General features: G+C 47.9%; 1 protein-coding gene across 1 annotated transcript in view; it reads right to left on the bottom strand.

Moving 5' to 3' along the window:
* setbp1 (SET binding protein 1) overlaps positions 1 to 19,809 on the bottom strand; it is a 67,446-nt gene extending 47,637 nt beyond the window's left edge. Inside the window, 2 exon segments of the mRNA XM_046347137.1 lie at positions 3,483 to 4,046; positions 19,021 to 19,809. Of these exon segments, the coding sequence (XP_046203093.1) occupies positions 3,483 to 3,884 (402 nt within the window). The 5' untranslated portion in view covers positions 3,885 to 4,046; positions 19,021 to 19,809.
* Between the last annotated feature and the right edge of the window lie 2,519 nt (positions 19,810 to 22,328).

Raw genomic sequence — 22,328 nt, 5'->3', positions numbered from 1 at the left:
GTGATGACACTAGAGATGGCACAAAACACTGTGATGACACTACAGAGATGGCACTAAACACTGTGATGACACTACAGGGATGGCACTAAACACTGTGATGACACTACAGAGATGGCACTAAACACTGTGATGACACTACAGAGATGGCACTAAACACACTACAGAGATGGCATAAACACTGATGAGATGGCACTACAGAGATGGCACTAAACACTGTGATGACACTACCGAGATGGCACTAAACACTGTGATGTCACTACAGAGATGGCACTAAACACTGTGATGACACTACAGAGATGGCACTAAACACTGTGATGACACTACAGAGATGGCACTAAACACTGTGATGACACCACAGAGATGGCACTAAACACTGTGATGACACTACAGAGATGGCACTAAACACTGTGATGACACTAGAGAGATGGCACTAAACACTGTGATAACACTACAGAGATGGCACTACAGAGATGGCACTAAACACTGTGATGACACTACCGAGATGGCACTAAACACTGTGATGACACTACAGAGATGGCACTAAACACTGTGATGTCACTACAGAGATGGCACTAAACACTGTGATGACACTACAGAGATGGCACTAAACACTGTGATGACACTACAGAGATGGCACTAAACACTGTGATGACACTACAGAGATGGCACTAAACACTGTGATGACACTATAGAGATGGCACTAAACACTGTGATGACACTACAGAGATGGCACTAAACACTGTGATGACACTAAACACAGAGATGATGCACTAAACACTGTGATGACACTACAGAGATGGCACTAAACACTGTGATGACACTACAGAGATGGCACTAAACACTGTGATGACACTAGAGAGATGGCACTAAACACTGTGATGACACTACAGAGATGGCACTAAACACTGTGATGACACTAGAGAGATGGCACTAAACACTGTGATGACACTACAGAGATGGCACTAAACACTGTGATGACACAGAGAATCTGATGCTTTCTAGAATAATTCACAATTCTCCAACATCTCTCTGTCCGTCTCCGTTTCTCCCTCTGTCTGGCCTCTCTCCACTCTCTTCAAGAGTCAAAACCCTCTCCTAATGACCAGCTATTGTATCCCTGTCCCCTTTCCCCTCCCCCTCACACACACCCCCGCTCTGAGGGGGTCCCTTAACCAGGCTCTCCATATGCCTGTCTCCCCCCTCTTCCCCCTCGCCCTATCACTCACACTCTGGCCTCTTCTCTTCTCTCTTCCACCATCTGCCACTCCACAACAGAGGGATGAAAGAGAAAGAAAGCAGAGAGAGAGAAAGAAAGAAAGCAGAGAGAGAGGTAAAGAAATAAAGAGAGAGAGAGGTGGTTGGAGACAGATATATTGGCAACGACTGAGGCAGAAATAGATACTGAGAGAGGGATAGAAAAAGAGAGAGGGCAGCCCCTGACACGATACCTTGGAGCAGAGAGGCTGTCCATCTGCTCTCTGTCAGACCCCCCTCACTTCTCTCTCTCTTTCACTAAACACATATTTGACCCTTTCTGTTTAACCCATTCCTCTTCAGTGGATCAGTCTGTATTACAGTGATAGCTAAAGCCGGATGGAGGGATGGGGAGAGAGGAGGAGTAGAGAGAGCGGGAGGGAGGAATAGTGGGATAGAGGGAAGAAGGGGAGAGAGAGAGAGAGAGAGAGAGAGAGAGAGAGAGAGAGAGAGAGAGAGAGAGAGAGAGAGAGAGAGAGAGAGAGAGAGAGAGAGAGAGAGAGAGAGAGAGAGAGAGAGTGAGAGAGAGTGAGAAAGGGTGGAGATGACAACAACCCACGCAACCCGCTCAGTGAGCATGCCCACTACGGTCGCTGTCACCACGGCAACAACTGCCAACCATAGCAGAGAGAAAGACAGGCTGAGAGGGAGATCACTCTGGGGGTCAAAGTGCATGTTTGCTCTGAACACACACACACACACACAGTAGGTCAAACACTCATTGCAAACACTACAGTCCCCTAAGGACCTAAACACACAACACACAGCAGTACAGTGACACCAAACTGAAATGGTGGCTGTGTGTGAGACGAGGAGAGGTTAGAGAGACACAGAAGCCACGTGCTGATTTCATTAGAGGAGAGACGGAAGAGGAGGAGAGAAAAGAGGAGAGGAGAGGAGGAGAGAGGAGAAAGAGGAGAGGAGAAGAGAGGAGAAAAGAGGAGAGGAGAAAGGTCTGTGACCACAAATGGAGAGAGCAGAGACCAGCTGTCATTTGCTGATGTCAGCTCTATTCTCAGCGTGTGTGTGTATGTGTGTGTGTGTGTGTGTGTGTGTGTGTGTGTGTGTGTGTGTGTGTGTGTGTGTGTGTGTGTGTGTGTGTGTGTGTGTGTGTGTGTGTGTGTGTGTGTGTGTGTGTGTGTGTGTGTGTGTGTGTGTGTGTGTGTGTGTGTGTGTGTGTGTGTGTGTGTGTGTGTGAGACTGGTTTAAATTACTCTATGAACTTTGACCCTGTGTAACCAAGGAAGCGAAGGAGCTACTGAGAGATAGGAGAGAGAGAGAGAGAGAGAGAGAGAGAGAGAGAGAGAGAGAGAGAGAGAGAGAGAGAGAGAGAGGGAGAATGGGAAAGACATACCCATTACCTAAGATCCATTCCCTTCTGTACTAGTACACACACACATACACACACACACACAATATTGCTCATAATGAGATGCTTGGGTACAAGATGGCTGCTTTTCAGGGAAAAGAGCTGAGTCTGCGAGGTGCTGGGTGTATGAAAGGAACACAGCGAGATGCAGTGTACAAGAAGAGCTGAGCACACAGCAAGAGATGTCAATGCAGGTTAATGACTCTAGAGGAGACGATCTCACACACACACACACAATATATTTATACACGCGGCCAGAAAACCCATGAAGTGGCGTTGTAGAGAGGTAGAGGTGACGGTGTCTCTTTTAAACTGCATTACTGGCCTTTCTATCAATGGCTAAATGTCTTCAAACTTTCTGCTTATGGACTCTTGTTAAAACATGGACAATCAAACCAGAAAATATCTTTCTATATACATCCACAATATATCTATACAATCCATATATCCACTTACAATCCCCTTCTCAGCTGCTATAGCCAACAGCAGACAAGAACCAAATTCGTCACGTGAACATAAGAAAACACTCTTCAGCTGCAATGAGCTACTGACAACCCAACAGTCAATCCAACACAGCTAACATTTAAAACAACATTTATAACTATTCAATGTCTTATTTTAAAGTATGTTGAACTATTTAACAACATGAAGAATCTGATCGTTCTATCTCTCTGGGAAGCAACCAATCAATCCCTTCTAGACTGCTGACGAACATTTCAAAGTGCTTCAGCATCATTTAAGGCTACATTAGCAACAGGCTACATTAGCAACAGGCTACATTAGCAACAGGCTACATTAGCAACAGGCTACATTAGCAACAGTGTGTTCAGACCAGTAACGTTTCTAAATGTATCCTTACCCTCTTCCTAGGGGGTCCCTTGTCCTGTGCTGCGCGGCCCCCCAGTCGGCCCCCTCGGCCCTCCCCTGAGGGGGGTCTGATGGTCATCCGGATCTCCGGGGGACAGATGTAGTTCTCCAGACTCTTGGGGGGCTTCTTGATGCGTTTGGTGGTCTGGATCTTCAGCTTCAGACTCCCCTCCTGGAAGCTGGCTTCTTTAATGGAGAACTCCTGTTCCTCTAGCCCCTCCCCTTCCCCCTGGGACCCCCAGCGCTCGCCCATCACATCACCAATGACCTCATCACCCCGCGACGCTGGCCCCAGCCCCGCTCTTTCCTGTTCTTCCTCTTCAGGCTCAGCCCTTCCGCCTCCTAACTCTGCCTCTTTGGGTCGGGCTGAGCCAACCAGATCCCTCGGCTCCATCCACGCTCCCGCCAGAACCAGTCAGGATCCAGAGAGCCGCAGCAGCCAGCCAATAGGTTTGCAGAGAGCGGCTGTCCGTCAGACTGGGTTGCCTTGGGAACGGTAGCTACTGCGTCTGGATTGGTTGTCCCACAGGAACACAGGTAATCCAACAGAGCCAAACTACAGAGAGAGAGAGAGAGAGAGAGAGAGAGAGAGAGAGAGAGAGAGAGAGAGAGAGAGAGAGAGAGAGAGAGAGAGAGAGAGAGAGAGAGAGAGAGAAATTACTATCAAAACCAAAGTTGTACAATATCCTATGAAAGCCAATAACTCAATAAATTATCGCAAATGCTGAACTGTAAAAAAAAATCAGTTTCCCTCGTATGTATATCTTGGTCTGCATTCACTCTTGCTGCTATGTACACTGCTGCTACAGAACGATCGGCATTCAGAGTGTGTTGGGAAGAGATGCTGACCTATCTGTGCACAGCTAAAGGACGCAGTGGGCAGAGGAATGCCTCATCTCCACACACACACACACACACCTCTAACCATTGTGAGAATCAGTGTCTCTCAGAACTCAAGACTGTTGCAGTAGCAGGCAGAGAGTACTGCAGGCATGCCATACACTCTCATTTGCATTTTATACCGTGTAAACAACACTCCACACACGCACTCTACTTCTCTCTCCTTCTCCCCGTCTCTCTTTCCCTCTCCTCTCTCTCCTTCTCCCCGTCTCTCTTTCCCTCTCCTCTCTCTCCTTCTCCCCGTCTCTCTTTCCCTCTCCTCTCTCTCCTTCTCCCCGTCTCTCTTTCCCTCTCCTCTCTCTCCTTCTCCCCGTCTCTCTTTCCCTCTCCCTCTCTCCTTCTCCCCGTCTCTCTTTCCCTCTCCTCTCTCTCCTTCTCCCCGTCTCTCTCTTCCCTCTCCCTCTCTCCTTCTCCCCGTCTCTCTTTCCCTCTCCTCTCTCTCCTTCTCCCCCTCTCTTTCCCTCTCCTCTCTCTCCTTCTCCCCGTCTCTCTTTCCCCTCCTCTCTCTCCTTCTCCCGTCTCTCTTCCCTCCCCTCTCTCTTCTTCTCCCCTCTCTTTCCCTCTCTCTCTTCTCTCCCCATCTCTCTTTCCCTCTCCTCTCTCTTCTTCTCCCCGTCTCTCTTTCCCTCTCCTCTGTCTCCTTCTCCCCGTCTCTCTTTCCCTCTCTCTCTCTCCTTCTCCCCTCCTCTCTTTCCCTCTCCTCTCTCTCCGTCTCTCTTTCCCTCTCCTCTCTCTCCTTCTCCCCGTCTCTCTTTCCCTCTCCTCTCTCTCCTTCTCCCCGTCTCTGTTTCCCTCTCCTCTCTCTTCTTCTCCCCGTCTCTCTTTCCCTCTCCTCTCTCTTCTTCTCCCCGTCTCTCTTTCCCTCTCCTCTCTCTCCTTCTCCCCGTCTCTCTTTCCCTCTCCTCTCTCTCCTTCTCCCCATCTCTCTTTCCCTCTCCTCTCTCTTCTTCTCCCCGTCTCTCTTTCCCTCTCCTCTGTCTCCTTCTCCCCGTCTCTCTTTCCCTCTCCTCTCTCTCCTTCTCCCCGTCTCTCTTTCCCTCTCCTCTCTCTCTCCTTCTCCCAGTCTCCTTTTCCCTCTCCTCTCTCTCCTTCTCCCCGTCTCTCTTTCCCTCTCCTCTCTCTCCTTCTCCCCGTCTCTCTTTCCTCTCTCTCTCTCTCCTTCTCCCCATCTCTGTTTCCCTCTCCTCTCTCTCCTTCTCCCCGTCTCTCTTTCCCCTCTCCTCTCTCTCCTTCTCCCCATCTCTGTTTCCCTCTCCCTCTCTCTCCTTCTCCCCATCTCTGTTTCCCTCTCCTCTCTCTCCTTCTCCCCGTCTCTCTTTCCCTCTCCTCTCTCTTCTTCTCCCCGTCTCTCTTTCCCTCTCCTCTCTCTCCGTCTCTCTTTCCCTCTCCTCTCTCTCCTTCTCCCCGTCTCTCTTTCCCTCTCCCTCTCTCTCCTTCTCCCCGTCTCTGTTTCCCTCTCCTCTCTCTTCTTCTCCCCGTCTCTCTTTCCCTCTCCTCTCTCTTCTTCTCCCCGTCTCTCTTTCCCTCTCCTCTCTCTCCTTCTCCCCATCTGTTTCTCTCCTTCTCTCTCTCTCTCTCTCTCTCTCTCTCTCTCTCTCATTCTCTCCCTTTCTCTCTCCTTCTCCCACTCTCTCTCTCTCTCTCCTTCTCTCTCTTTCTCTCGCATTCTCTCCCATTCTCTCTCCTTCTCCCAGTCTCTCTTTCTCTCGCATTCTCTCCCTTTCTCTCTCCTTCTCCCAGTCTCTCTTTCTCTCGCATTCTCTCCCTTTCTCTCTCCTTCTCCCAGTCTCTCGCATTCTCTCCCTTTCTCTCTCCTTCTCCCAGTCTCTCTTTCTCTCTCATTCTCTCCCTTTCTCTCTCCTTCTCCCAGTCTCTCTTTCTCTCGCATTCTCTCCCTTTCTCTCTCCTTCTCCCAGTCTCTCTTTCTCTCTCTTTCTCTCCCTCGATGTAAAATGAAGACATTCCTCTCCAGCTCTCTAAAGGGAGGGTGAAGCTAGCCTGAGGACAAGACCAAAAACCTGCAGATTGAGATGAAAAAGCTGACTGCTCTTTTTTTGTACCCGAAAAGAGGGAGGGAATTGGGTAGACAGAGAGAGGGAGAGGGGGAGGGAGAGAGAGAGAGAGCAAGATAGAGAGCGAGAGAGGAGGAATCTAAATTCCTTCTCCAGATGTGGTTTATGAGCTGGTCTGGAAAAAACAGTCTGAACTGTTTAATACATGCATGCTACGGCAGTGTTAGACGCACACACACACACACACACACACACACACACACACACACACACACACACACACACACACACACACACACACACACACACACACACACACACACACACACACACACACACACACACACACACACACACACACACACACACACACACTGCAGCTTTCGAGGACCAGAGTTTGTCCATCCCTAATGCTCTTTCTAGGGAAGAGGGTGTGTTTGTATTACATTTAGTACAGACACACTCAGAACCAACACATACACACAATACCATTAAGCCCCTCGCTCAGGGAGCCAATCACACTACCACTAGTAATGGATCCATCTCTCAGCAGACACATCTAACCCCACTGAGAGATATGTATGTACAAAGCTAAAACACACACACACACACAGACACATTCTGTAAAGGAACTGTACACACACACGCACATGTCCACTCTCACACAGGCACAAGCGCATATTTGTGTGCAAACATGAATAAATACACATATACATAAACACAACTAATCTGTATGTACCCCAGCACATTGACTAAGTAGCGGTACCCCCTGTATATAGCCTTGTTATTGTCATTTTAATTTGTGTTTATTTAGTAAATATTTCCTTAACTCAAATCAAATGTATTTATATAGCCCTTCTTACATCAGCTGATATCTCAAAGTACTGGACAGAAACCCAGCCTAAAACCCCAAACAGCAAGCAATGCAGGTGTAGAAGCACGAGGGCTAGGAAAAACTCCCTAGAAAGGCCAAAACCTAGGAAGAAACCTAGAGAGGAACCAGGTTACGAGGGGTGGCCAGTCCTCTTCTGGCTGAGCCAGGTGGAGATTATAACAGAACATGGCCAAGATGTTCATAAATGACCAGCATGGTCAAATAATAATAATCACAGTGGTTATAGAGGGTGCAACAGGTCAGCACCTCAGGAGTAAATGTCAGTTGGCTTTTCATAGCCGATCATTAAGAGTATCTCTACCACTGTCTCTAGAGAGTTGATAACAGCAGGTCTGGGACAGGTAGCAGGTCCGGTGAACAACTCTCTCTTAACTCTTATTTTTCTTAAAGCGGCATGATTGGTTAAGGGCTGGTAAGTAAGCATTTGACGGTGAGGTCTACACCTGTTGTATTTGTTTTGAACACAAACGCTACACTTCACACCCCAGATCCTGAAAGTCCCATCCCTCACACTGACATGAGCCACATTGAACACAGCATTGCATTGTTACAAAGGTATATGTGAATGTTGATATGACTTTAAAGGTCATCTCTGGGCCAGGAGAAACTGTCTTTCACAATTTGGATTTGTTCAAATAAACCTACATTTCTAATCTAGACATTCCATTCTGAGAGTTTGTGTACTTAGGGCCAGCATTAGTGTGTGTGTGTGTGTGTGTGTGTGTGTGTGTGTGTGTGTGTGTGTGTGTGTGTGTGTGTGTGTGTGTGTGTGTGTGTGTGTGTGTGTGTGTGTGTGTGTGTGTGTGTGTGTGTGTGTGTGTGTGTGTGTGTGTGTGTGTGTGTGTGTGTTAACTCCTGTACCAGCCTCCCGTCCTGTACAGCTGATCCCCTGTAGTCATATTTAGCCGACAGGTCTCACACGCTCTGCTCACTGTGGGTTTAGATAACCAGCATAATCCCCTATAAAGTTCCAACACACACACAAGGTACCATACTAATGCTTTCGACACACAGCACTGTTGACACACACAACTCAGGGCAGCATGTCCCTGTTTGGTCCTCTCTGTTGGGTCTCCCTAATTCCAGGACTGTGACTCGGCCCAATGGCATCTTTTAAAGCCCACTGTGTGTGTGTGTGTGTGTGTGTGTGTGTGTGTGTGTGTGTGTGTGTGTGTGTGTGTGTGTGTGTGTGTGTGTGTGTGTGTGTGTGTGTGTGTGTGTGTGTGTGTGTGTGTGTGTGTGTGTGTGTGTGTGTGTGTGTGTGTGTGTGTACAGTGACTGAGCCCTAAGGCATGTGTTAAAGCCACCCCATATATGTCTGTGTACAGGACCCAGGACTCTCCCTTTGAACAAAGAGAGGGAAAAAAGGACATCTGACAACTACACTGTGAGCAACCACACAGTGACCATACACTATGACCAACCACACAGTGACCATACACTATGACCAACCACACAGTGACCATACACTATGACCAACCACACAGTGACCATACACTATGACCAACCACACAGTGACCATACACTGTGAGCAACCACACAGTGACCATACACTATGACCAACCACACAGTGACCATACACTATGACCAACCACACAGTGACCATACACTATGACCAACCACACAGTGACCATACACTATGACCGACCACACAGTGACCATACACTATGACCAACCACACAGTGACCATACACTATGACCAACCACACAGTGACCATACACTATGACCAACCACACAGTGACCATACACTATGACCAACCACACAGTGACCATACACTATGACCAACCACACAGTGACCATACACTATGACCAACCACACAGTGACCATACGCTATGACCGACCACACAGTGACCATACACTATGACCAACCACACAGTGACCATGACCAACCACACACCACACAGTGACCATAGTTTCTATGACCAACCACACAGTGACCATACACTATGACCAACCACACAGTGACCATACACTATGACCAACCACACAGTGACCATACACTATGACCAACCACACAGTGACCATACACTATGACCAACCACACAGTGACCATACACTATGACCAACCACACAGTGACCATACACTATGACCAACCACACAGTGACCATACACTATGACCAACCACACAGTGACCATACACTATGACCAACCACACAGTGACCATACACTATGACCAACCACACAGTGACCATACACTATGACCAACCACACAGTGACCATACGCTATGACTGACCACACAGTGACCATACACTATGACCAACCACACAGTGACCATACACTATGACCAACCACACAGTGACCAACCACACAGTGACCATACACTATGACCAACCACACAGTGACCATACACTATGACCGACCATACAGTGACCAACCACACAGTGACCATACACTATGACCAACCACACAGTGACCATACACTATGACCAACCACACAGTGACCATACACTATGACCGACCACACAGTGACCAACCACACAGTGACCATACACAGTGACCAACACTATGACCAACACAGTGACCATACACTATGACCAACCACACAGTGACCATACACTGACCGACCACACAGTGACCAACCACACAGTGACCATACACTATGACCAACCACACAGTGACCATACACTATGACACAGTGACCATACACTATGACCAACCACACAGTGACCATACACTATGACCAACCACACAGTGACCAACACTATGACCAACCTATGACACAGTGACCATACGCTATGACCAACCACACAGTGACCATACACTATGACCAACCACACAGTGACCATACACTATGACCAACCACACAGTGACCATACACTATGACCGACCACACAGTGACCAACCACACAGTGACCATACGCTATGACCGACCACACAGTGACCATACACTATGACCAACCACACAGTGACCACTATGACCAACCACACAGTGACACACAGTGACCATACACTATGACCACCACACAGTGACCATACACTATGACCAACCACACAGTGACCATACACTATGACCAACCACACAGTGACCATACACTAGTGACCAACCACACAGTGACCATACACTATGACCAACCACACAGTGACCATACACTATGACCAACCACACAGTGACCATACACTATGACCAACCACACAGTGACCATACACTATGACCAACCACACAGTGACCATACACTGACCATACACTATGACCAACCACACAGTGACCATACACTATGACCAACCACACAGTGACCATACACTGTGACCAACCACACAGTGACCATACACATGACCAACCACACAGTGACCATACACTATGACCAACCACACAGTGACCATACACTATGACCAACCACACAGTGACCATACACTATGACCAACCACACAGTGACCATACACTATGACCAACCACACAGTGACCATACACTATGACCAACCACACAGTGACCATACACTGTGACCAACCACACTGTGACCAACCACACAGTGACCAACCACACAGTGACCATACACTGTGACCAACCACACAGTGACCATACACTGTGACCAACCACACAGTGACCATACACTGTGACCAACCACACAGTGACCATACACTATGACCAACCACACAGTGACCATACACTATGACCAACCACACAGTGACCATACACTGTGACCAACCACAGTGACCATACACTTTGACCAACCACACAGTGACCATACACTGTGACCATACACTGTGAGCAACCACACAGTGAGCAACCACACAGTGACCATACACTGTGAGCAACCACACAGTGACCATACACTGTGAGCAACCACACAGTGACCATACACTGTGAGCAACCACACAGTGACCATACACTGTGAGAAACCACACAGTGACCATACACTGTGAGCAACCACACAGTGACCATACACTGTGAGCAACCACACAGTGACCATACACTGTGAGCAACCACACAGTGACCATACACTGTGAGCAACCACACAGTGACCATACACTGTGAGCAACCACACAGTGACCATACACTGTGAGCAACCACACAGTGACCATACACTGTGAGCAACCACACAGTGACCATACACTGTGAGCAACCACACAGTGACCATACACTGTGAGCAACCACACAGTGACCATACAATGTGACCAACCACACAGTGACCAACCACACAGTGACCATACACTGTGACCAACCACACAGTGACCATACACTGTGACCAACCACACAGTGACCATACACTGTGACCAACCACACAGTGACCATACACTGTGACCAACCACACAGTGACCATACACTGTGACCAACCACACAGTGACCATACACTGTGACCAACCACACAGTGACCATACACTGTGACCAACCACACAGTGACCATACACTGTGACCAACCACACAGTGACCATACACTGTGACCAACCACACAGTGACCATACACTGTGACCAACCACACAGTGACCATACACTGTGACCAACCACACAGTGACAATACACTATGACCAACCACAGCCTCTGAGGAGGATGTCACAGCACTGTATCTACACTGAAGTGGCCTCTACCACAGTGGTTCCCAACCCTTTTCGGTTCCTGTACCACCAAATGAATTTAGCTCTGCCCAGCATACCCATGAAGTACCTCCTCATGTGCATTTTACCAGCAGGCATATAGTCTCTTGAGTCTTCTCAAGTACCCCTGTGGATTCACCAAGTACCCCCAGGGGTCCTAGTATTAAATGATGTTTACAACTGAGGCAAACCCATATAAAACAGCTAGATGAGTCCAAAACCAGCTGCCCCAGCTGAATGTCCATGTAGCGTTTGTATAGGCTTTGGCAAGACACAACTAATAAGACCTATGGACTGGATTATAGTTTCACCAACCCTTCTCTGTTACTTCTGTTACTGGAAATGAGACTGTGTTTATGTAAGGATGACCCTTACTGGGCCTCTCTCGCTCTGAGCCTCAGACACACACACACACACACACACACACACACACACACACACACACACACACACACACACACACACACACACACACACACACACACACACACACACACACACACACACACACACACACACACACACACACACACACACACACACACACACCTCTCTGTAACCGTGCAGACAGCAGGGTGATTGTGAGAGGCCAGACTGGCTGCATAAATAGCTTTATTATGTTCCTAAAGCTGCCAGCTCTGCCCACAGCTTCCATCTAAGCAGCATAAGGACTTTCCTTCAGTCTCTTTCCTCACTCTCTGTGTGTGTGTGTGTGTGTGTGTGTGTGTGTGTGTGTGTGTGTGTGTGTGTGTGTGTGTGTGTGTGTGTGTGTGTGTGTGTGTGTGTGTGTGTGTGTGTGTGTGTGTGTGTGTGTGTGTGTGTGTGTGTGTGTGTGTGTGTGTGTGTGTGTGTGTCTATAACTGAAGTACTTTCTGTGTTGAACGATAACGTTTGAGGGAATGAACAGTAGGGCTGTAACAGGGTTGAATTGTTCAAATCTCACCAACTACTACTCCCAACCTATATACGTACCTGAAGAGTACGAATGAAAGCTGTGATTCTCTTCCTTGTGCATATGGGTATGAGAGGGAGAGAGAGAGAGTTCACTGCCCAGCCCGAAACAATCTTTTAAGGCTGCAGCAGCCTTAGACCTGAGGTGGACTTACAAATAGCTCACACACACACACACACACACACACACACACACACACACACACACACACACACACACACACACACACACACACACACACACACACACACACACACACACACACACACACACACACACACACACACACACACACACACACACACACACACACACACACACACACACACACACAGGGTCAATCTGATTGCTCTTGTAGAAGATTTGGTGCTGCAGAGACTCACACATCTGATGCCAGCTATTCTATCTTTCACTCACTCCATTTCTCTCCCTTGCCCTGTCACTCACTCCATTTCTCTCCCTTGCCCTGTCACTCACTCCATTTCTCTCCCTTGCCCTATCACTCACTCCATTTCTCTCCCTTGCCCTGTCACTCACTCCATTTCTCTCCCTTGCCCTGTCACTCACTCCATTTCTCTCCCTTGCCCTGTCACTCACTCTCTCTCTCTCTCCATCTCTCCCCGTCTCTCTCCCTCCCTTGTCTAGCTCAGTTAGTAGAGCATGGCGCTTGCAACGCCAGAAATGTGTGTTTGATTCCCGTGGCCATCCTATGTAAAATGTATGTGTGGCTTGCATGCACGACTGTAAGTCATTTAGGATTACAGTGTCTGCTGAATGGCATAAACTCTCTCTGCTCCCGACTGTTTCTTTAACAGGGAAAGGTAGAGGAGGATGAAAGGATGAAACTTCCTGTAGAGACCAGTGGCTCCCTAACAGTTGACTGCTATGAGCTAACTGAGGATTTGCCCCCCTTGCTCTTCAGGCTGTGTCCTAACTAAAAACACTGATTATGTTTACTAGTTAAACCACGCTTTAAGAAACGGCATGTGAGCTGTCCCCCATGGTACACACACACACGCACGCACACACACACAAACATGCTCACACACACAGGGACTGAGCTGGATAAAACATTCTAACACATCATGTGAGAGTGAGGTAACATAGCCAGTCTGGCTGTGGTTGCATAATGCCCTTGATACAGTCACACACACACGCGCTTGCGTGCGCACCAGCACGGACGCCTGGGCACACGCGCACAAACAAACACACACACACACACGCGCACAAACAAACACACACACAGGGTTTGGGGAGCACTTAGCAGGAACTCAGACTGCTACAACATCAGGAACTACTTTATTTTACTCTATTAGATTAATGCTCTGTGTGTGTGTGTGTGTGTGTGTGTGTGTGTGTGTGTGTGTGTGTGTGTGTGTGTGTGTGTGTGTGTGTGTGTGTGTGTGTGTGTGTGTGTGTGTGTGTGTGTGTGTGTGTGTGTGTGTGTGTGTGTGTGTGTGTGTGTGTGTGTGTGTGTGTGATACATGGCTAACTCTGCTATCCCTGATCACAGAACCAAGGGACACACAGACAGGTCCTCAACATGCACACTGTCATTGAAGCTAGCCTGCTGTATGAGCATGGCTGCAGGACAGCAGATGAATGTTAAACCATTTCAAATGCAGCAGTAGACACAAAATGGCTGTCAGTGAAAACACCTAACTCTCTGCCTTGCCCCCTCTCCTCCTCTCTCCCTTCCCTCTGCCTTGCCCCCTCTCCTCCTCTCTCCCTTCCCTCTGCCTTGCCCCCTCTCCTCCCTCTCCCTTCCCTCTGCCTTGCCCCCTCTCCCCCTTCCCTCTGCCTTGCCCCCTCTCCTCCTCTCTCCCTTCCCTCTGCCTTGCCCCCTCTCCCCCTTCCTCTGCCTTGCCTCTCCTCCTCTCTCCCTTCCCTCTGCCTTGCCCCCTCTCCCCCTTCCCTCTGCCTTGCTCCCCCTGCCTCCCCCTTCCCTCTGCCTTGCCCCCTCTCCTCCCCCCTCCCTCTGCCTCCCCCTTCCCTCTGCCTTGCCCCCTCTCCTCCTCTCTCCCTTCCCTCTGCCTTGCCCCCTCTCCTCCTCTCTCCCTTCCCTCTGCCTTGCCCCCTCTCCTCCTCTCTCCCTTCCCTCTGCCTTGCCCCCTCTCCTCCTCTCTCCCTTCCCTCTGCCTTGCCCCCCTCTCCTCCTCTCTCCCTTCCCTCTGCCTTGCCCCCTCTCCTCCTCTCTCCCTTCCCTCTGCCTTGCCCCCCCCCCCTTCCCTCTGCCTTCCCTCTGCCTTGCCCCCTCTCCCCCTTCTCCCTCTGCCTTCCCTCTGCCTTGCCCCCTCTCCTTCTCTCTCCCTTCCCTCTGCCTTGCCCCCCTCCCCCTTCCCTCTTGCCTTCCCTCTCCTTGCCCCCCTCTCCTTCTCTCTCCCTTCCCTCTGCCTTGCCCCCTCTCCCCCTTCCCTCTGCCTTCCCTCTGCCTTGCCCCCCCTCTCCTTCTCCTCCCTCCTCTCTGCCCCCTCTCCCCCTTCCCTCTGCCTCTGCCCCCCTCTCCTCCTCTCTCCCTTCCCTCTGCCTTGCCCCCTCCCCCTCCCCCTTCCCTCTGCCTCTCTCTCCCTTCCCTCTGCCTTGCCCCCTCTCCTTCACTCTCTGGCGCACCCCCCATCCCCAATCCCCACTCTCTGCCAAAAGGTGTTCCTGTACTGATACTTAGCTCAGTCTGCCAACAGTTAGATTTGTCCTTGGATCTCTTTCCTCTACTCCCCCTCTTTCTAGTCCCCCTCCCTTGCCCCTCTGACCAGCTCTTTCTCCCCCTCCTCTCACTCTCTCTCTCTTCTCTTCTCCTCTCCACCTCTCTCTTGCCCAACCTCCCCCTCCCTCATCTTGCTACCTTCCTCTCTCCCTCTCTTCCTCAACCCTCTCTCTCAGATGGAAAGGAAACAAGCAGAGAAAGCCACTAGAGCCGATTGGATCTCCCTTTACAATAAGTGTCCCTATAATACCTATGCACTGGTAGCTACAGTCTCTGGGTCTGCTCTTGACTCAGGTCTCAAAACAGATTTACAATCACATATGACCGATAAGCTAATAGAGAGCTGGACCAAACTTCACCATTTTCAAAATTTGAGAGAGAGAGAGAGAGAGAGAGAGAGAGAGAGAGAGAGAGAGAGAGAGAGAGAGAGAGAGAGAGAGAGAGAGAGAGAGAGAGAGAACCCAGGAACTCTTATAGGGATGCCCTGTCCCTGCTCTGTTATAGGAGGACAAAGTATCTTTAGATCCTGCTATGACTCCAACCCCAACAACACTCTTGCCCATATCATGGGATCAACATTTGCTCCAGGAATCCATAGTGAATCCAAAACAGAGCGAGAGCCTCTGTTAGTACGCTACTGTGAGTCCACCATCCAGTATGTTGCCAGTTGCCGTGACAACAGAAGCCCCACACCAACATCTCCTCACCATTTCTCAGTGTCTCAATCCAGCACCTGCTACTTCTCATTATGCCACTACATCACTCAGCAATACCTCTATACTGTAGCTATGTCACTCAGCTATACTCAATCTACCCTACCCACACAACACATATCAGATACAGAATTGGTATCACTAATTGTTCTGGCAATCCTCCCAAAACTTCATTGGGAGGCAGGATGTTGGAAATGCTTTTTACACTTGTATCACAAACCATTTTTGAGAAAATCGTAATGGAAGTGGCAATTTCAGGCCCTTTTTAGACATATACATGGCTCCTGTAATGCTACAGACAACATCTTGGTGTAATTACACTTAGTGTATAAAACATTAAGAACACCTTCCTAATATTGAGTACCACCCCTTTTTGCTCTCAGAACAGCCTCTATTCGTCGAGACATGGACCCTACAAGATGCCACGCCTTCCATAGGGATGCTGGCCCATGTTGACTCCAATGCTTCCCACAGTTGCGTCAAGTTGGCTGGATGTCCTTTGATTGTTGGACCTTTCTTGATACACCCTGGAAAATGTTGAATGTGAAAAACCCAGCAGCATTGCAGTTCTTGACACACTCAAACCAGTGCGCCTGACACATACCACCACACCCCGTTCAAAGGCACTTCAATCTGTTGTCGTGCTCATTAACCCTCTGAATGACACACATACATAATCCATAGCTCAACTGTCTCAAGGCTTAAAACTCCTTCTTTAACCTCTCCTTCCCTTCATCTACACTGTGGATTTAACAGGTGACATCAATAAGGGATCATATCTTTCACCTGGATTCACCTGGTCAGTCTATGTTATAGAAATAGCAGGTGTTCCTAATGTGTTGTACACTCAGTGTATACACCTTATAGTGTGCTCTAAAATATGGAGTATATTTATATTCTGAAATACACATTTTCACATTCATTTATTCAACATTCCAAATATTATTATAAATATCTCAAAAGTATTATTTTTGACTTTGCTTATTTTTATACATATTGTTTGGAACAACATAGGCCTACTCTTCAATCAGCTGCTGTTGATGAAATTATAATTTTTTATACATAGAAATTGACATTATCGCAGCCCTCCTGTAGGATTGCACATTCAGCAAATCACCAGCAGAGGGAGTTCCCTTTGAATCCATTTTCCCATTCACTGCGTTGGTGGTGTTGATAAAATGTATCGTAACTTTAAACTTAGCAGAGCACCCACTCTGGAAATGTGATGTACTTAAAGAGTATTTTATTTACAACCATATGTCTAAAATTGAACAAAATCTAAAAGGGTACTTTTGTTATATTCATAGTTTTAATGTTAAATAAATGAATGTGTAACATTTTATTTGAGGAAGAAGCGATACTCCATATTTTATAGCACACTGTTAGGAGTATAATGACACCAAGGTGTTTTCTGTATCGTGTGCGGTTCACCGATCATTGGGTATTACAGGAGGCGTGTATATCTCTAAAAAGGGCCCAAAATGCCCACTTTCATAATGATTCCCCCCCAAAATGCCCACTTTCATAATGATTCCCCCCCAAAATGTGTGTTACAAAAGTAAAAAGCATATGAAACATCCTTCCACTCAATGAAGTTTCTATGTGAGAATTGTCCGAAAAATCTGAGATACCCTAAATATTGTTGAGCCATGCAGGTCAATTTCAACCCGTGTGTGAGTGTGTAGGCTACTGTAATAGAACTAGCATGGAATCACCCCATTACAGTAGCCTACACACACTCACACACTGGTTCTAATTTACCTGGTCTAATTTCTCTAATGGATCACACTGTATCCTACAACAAGAGCATACAAGTTAACAGTTTATTTGAGAAAACAACCACTATTACACCAATCAGTGAAATAATTCAGGGGTAAGAAGATGGTAGGCCTGCCCTGGCCTGTAACTGGTTTCTTGAAGTAAGCTCAAAGCACACCTGTCCTGACCCTGACACTAAAGTGGAAGGCTCTACTTGACCGTCCTGTTTCAGCTGCTATGGTAACAGTGGACAATACATTCTGGCACTTACTCTGAACAACTCCACAGTTAGTAACTACCTGGTACCAAATGGTACATAGTGGTGCTCATTTCAGTTCAGCGCAAAGACACTGGAAAGTCATTTGTTATTAAGCAATAATTATTTAAGTGCTACTTTGTTCTTATATCTAGCCATGTAAATACCAGGTAAAACACTCCACCCTGAGATCAGATCTTGGCCATTTGTGAAACAGACTCTCACACAGGCCAGGAGGGTTTCAAACAGCCTATAGAAGGACTAAAGTGTCCTTATAGGCTAGCCTACAACACCATCGGCCCTTCTCAAAAGGTTTGGACCTCTTGGTGTAATGGGTTGTTTTATACACTCTCAAAGTGTGGCATGTATCTTACAGTGATTTCATCAATCTGCAGTTGCCTTCAGGATGTGTGTATAACCCTTCACACCACCACTTGGACCATAAATAGGCTCACTCTACAACTCACTCTCATCAGAGGTCTGGACCCTTAATGGCACAGGACGCAATGCATCACTTGCCAAAGGGTTAGTGGTTCAAGACCAGGCCGAGGCCAGTGGGGAATGCCTACGTCTTCCACCTGCTCCACAACACACGCACACGCGCGCACATACACACACACTAGCCTACCTAGTGAGATCAAAACTCGCTACAAATTAACTGTTTATTTTGAGTTATTGCATTCTCTATTTTTAAGCCACAGCCAACCGCAAAATATAAAGTATCATAAATTAATAAAATCATGTTCAACTCACATTTAGACTACATTAACGCAAGTGTGTAAGAGATTATGGTCAACTACTTACCCATGTCCAATGTTGTCGAACACTTGAGACTATTGTGTAAATATGTCATCAAGATCATTTAAAATCCATTTGGTCACATTTACAGAACCGGCGTCTGCACTGACAGCGTCCTTGGTAGCTGTCAAATGGAGCAAGTTTTTTTATACAGAAAACCTGAGGAAAATGGCGTCAACAGTGCGCTGAAAAAAAGGTACAAATAATTATAGCCGATCTGATAATCAAATCAATGTTCACAAAAATCCAAGGTTGTGATTGAATCAACGTCCTTTTCCTGTGAAATATAGCGCGTAAAAAACCTTGCTTACGGGTTTACTAAGCACAAGATTTACAGGGCCACTGCAGAGATCCCATCGCCATGTCCGTGGCTGGTCAGTCCGCGAGTTAAGCGCTGCTTCCCTCTCAATCCTTGACTCCGGGTGAGGATCGGAGCAAACCGTTTTACTGCATTGAAAACAAACCAGCAGAACACAGATTGTATCCGAATAGCCTCCAACCCCACATTCAACGGTAACGTCACTGGAGAGATCGTGGTTGGATGCGTAAAAGTGGGAGAAGGTGTTGGTTATCAGAAGACTGGTGTTTTCCCTTCCCGGTGGGTCGGAATGGGGGGGGGGGTGTTCTGTTCGCTCGCTCTAGCTCCGTGTGTGTCAGGTTCGGTTGATAATGATCTCACCGAGAGACGGGACTGTAGAGGCAGCTCGCGCTTTGGTAGAGAGGAGAAGAGCGCAGTGTCGCCTCCACCTGGTAGCGGGTGGTAGACTAGTCTAAACCCACTTCCCTACTAGCCTACACACAGGACATTCCTGTTTGTTTCAACCTGTTTCATAACAGGAAAGGTGATCACTGGTCAGTTCCCGTCAATCACCAACTTTTACTGTAGGCCTATGTATACTCTGTATGTGATATCCCACTACCACGTCTGATGTTATGTCAAATAGTGTCACAGTCACTTGAATAATCCAGTCATATTATTACTCTGAAGGCTTCCTCCTCTTTCGGAATTGGAGCAACACCAAACTGGTTTTATTTGATCGTAACAGTGTTGTTTACGTCTCTCTCCATGTCTTAACCTAGGCTCGACCCAACGACCCGAGCACACATCGACAACAGTCGCCCATGAAGCAGCGTTACCTCGGCTCTTGTAGAGCAAGTGAAACGACTGGGCTACTTCGATGTCTCGGAGTGATGTCACTGATTGAAAGCTATTAGCGCACACCAATAACTAACTAGCCATTTCACATCAACACAGCATTGTGTGTCTTGTGTTATTTTTCATGCATAAACAACAGTATGTGCATCTAGGAGGATAGAATATATATATTTACAGAACAAATAGAGCTGAATAATGATTCAGATAGAACGTAGGTTAGCATCTGCCGCATAGCAACTGGACAGTGTGTTTGCGTATCGGTGTGTGTTTGTGCGGTCAGGTTAGCATAACAACCAGTGCTGACATTTCCACACACACACACACACACACACACACACACACACACACACACACACACACACACACACACACACACACACACACACACACACACACACACACACACACACACACACACACGAACTTGCAACCTTTCGGTTACTAGTGCAACGCTCTAACCACTAGGCTACCCTGCCGCCCCACTTGTGTCCTAACATCTCATAGTGAGATGCTGTAACGTGGGATGCTCTCTGTTGAAAAGGCTCTAATTGTTCTCACACATGGATCATTTCAAAGGATAGGATGAGCTGCAACCCTCTAAACCGAAACCCCAACTCTCTGCCCTATCCTCGTCCTCTAACCAGAATTCCTGATTCTGTATCAGCTCCTATCTCACCCAGTGTATTCACATTAGGCAACCGGCCTCAACAAGGAGTCCTTCGGACAGATTTGAAGTGGGATACAGGTGTCCTCAATTCCTCCACCCTCAATGTCGAACCTCAGCCTGACTCTGCGGTAGCCGGGTCATGAAGGCCTGCCATTTCCCCAGTCTCTGGAAGACACCTCACAGAGGAGGCACACTGGGAGATCAGAGTGACGTTCTATTAAATCTCTCAGATCCGCTTTTCATACCGGGCCTCTCAGAGCCGTGGAAACGGATGGAGTGGAGTCCCATCAGAGACCATGTGTGACTCAGAAGCTGCTGCTCTCAGGAAGTGTATGAAGCTCCTTAGAGGAGGTCAAATGCCAAAACATGAAGAACATGCAAGCTGGCGAGGAGTGTTGGCGCTTGGACACACAAACGCCACAGGCTTTCGAAGCATGTGAAACCATAGCCAAACGGCTAGAAAGACAGCGACGTCTACGGTAAGCCGAAAGGGATCTGGAGAAGGTTCAGATGAGAGCAGCCTTCTTAGAAAGGAATCAACAGAAAGCGGTGAACATGACCCCGAGCAACAACAACAACGGGTTGAGCCTGACCCCCATCGTAGTGCTCATGGCCTTCTTTAACAGTGGGAGGAGGGGCTCAAAGGAGCAGGCATAGGACCACAACCTGTCATTCTGCCTCCTCTGCCAGTGAGGAGTCAGAGGTTGAGTCACAGGTTCAAGATCCAGATCTGGATCAGGAGGCGATGCCGGTTCAAGGTGAAGAGTCAGAGAAGTCGGAGGTTCAAGATCTGAATGGATCACAGGATCAGTCACCATCACCACAATCTCCTTCACCATCAGCTTATCGGCCTCATCCTACACCGGGGCCGAAATCACCTCTTCGTCCACAGACTAGTGCGGTTCAAACCCAAACCCCACCTTCTCCTGTGCAACTGTGTACAGTTTTTCAATGCAAAACACATCCTGTAAGTTGGCTCTGACCTATGGAAAGTATCCTCTAACATTAACTAACATGCAAATGACAAATGACCTTTTCCTCCCTAACTCAGTCTCACTATATCTCAAACTCAGTTGTGTGTGTGTGTGTGTGTGTGTTTGTACATTATGCACTTTCTCTCTCTAAATGTTTCATTGGCAGTGTTGTCATAACAATGCCAAAGCAGAATTGTTTATAGTCCATCGGCTCATTTTCTCTGGTTATGGGTGTGGGCCAGGATTATAGCACTGGTGTGTGTGTGTATTGATTCAGCGTGTGTGTTTTTGTGTGTGTGTGTGAGGGTACAGACAGGCCTTTGAGAATAAGAGGTCAACAGCTGCTCCCCACACAACCAATCAATGCACAGTGTATCATTCTCACATACACACACAAAACACAAACACACTGACACACACACTGACAAACACACACTCACACACACAGTAGTATTCTGCTTTGGGATGCATTACCATGGATACCAGATACCGGCATATCCAAGGGGGGACGTTTCCA

This window comes from Oncorhynchus gorbuscha, linkage group LG04, assembly GCF_021184085.1.
Source record: "Oncorhynchus gorbuscha isolate QuinsamMale2020 ecotype Even-year linkage group LG04, OgorEven_v1.0, whole genome shotgun sequence".
Lineage (NCBI taxonomy): Eukaryota > Metazoa > Chordata > Actinopteri > Salmoniformes > Salmonidae > Oncorhynchus > Oncorhynchus gorbuscha.
The sequence above is the reverse complement of the archived record's forward strand: the minus strand, read 5'-3'. Positions and strand labels throughout refer to the sequence as shown.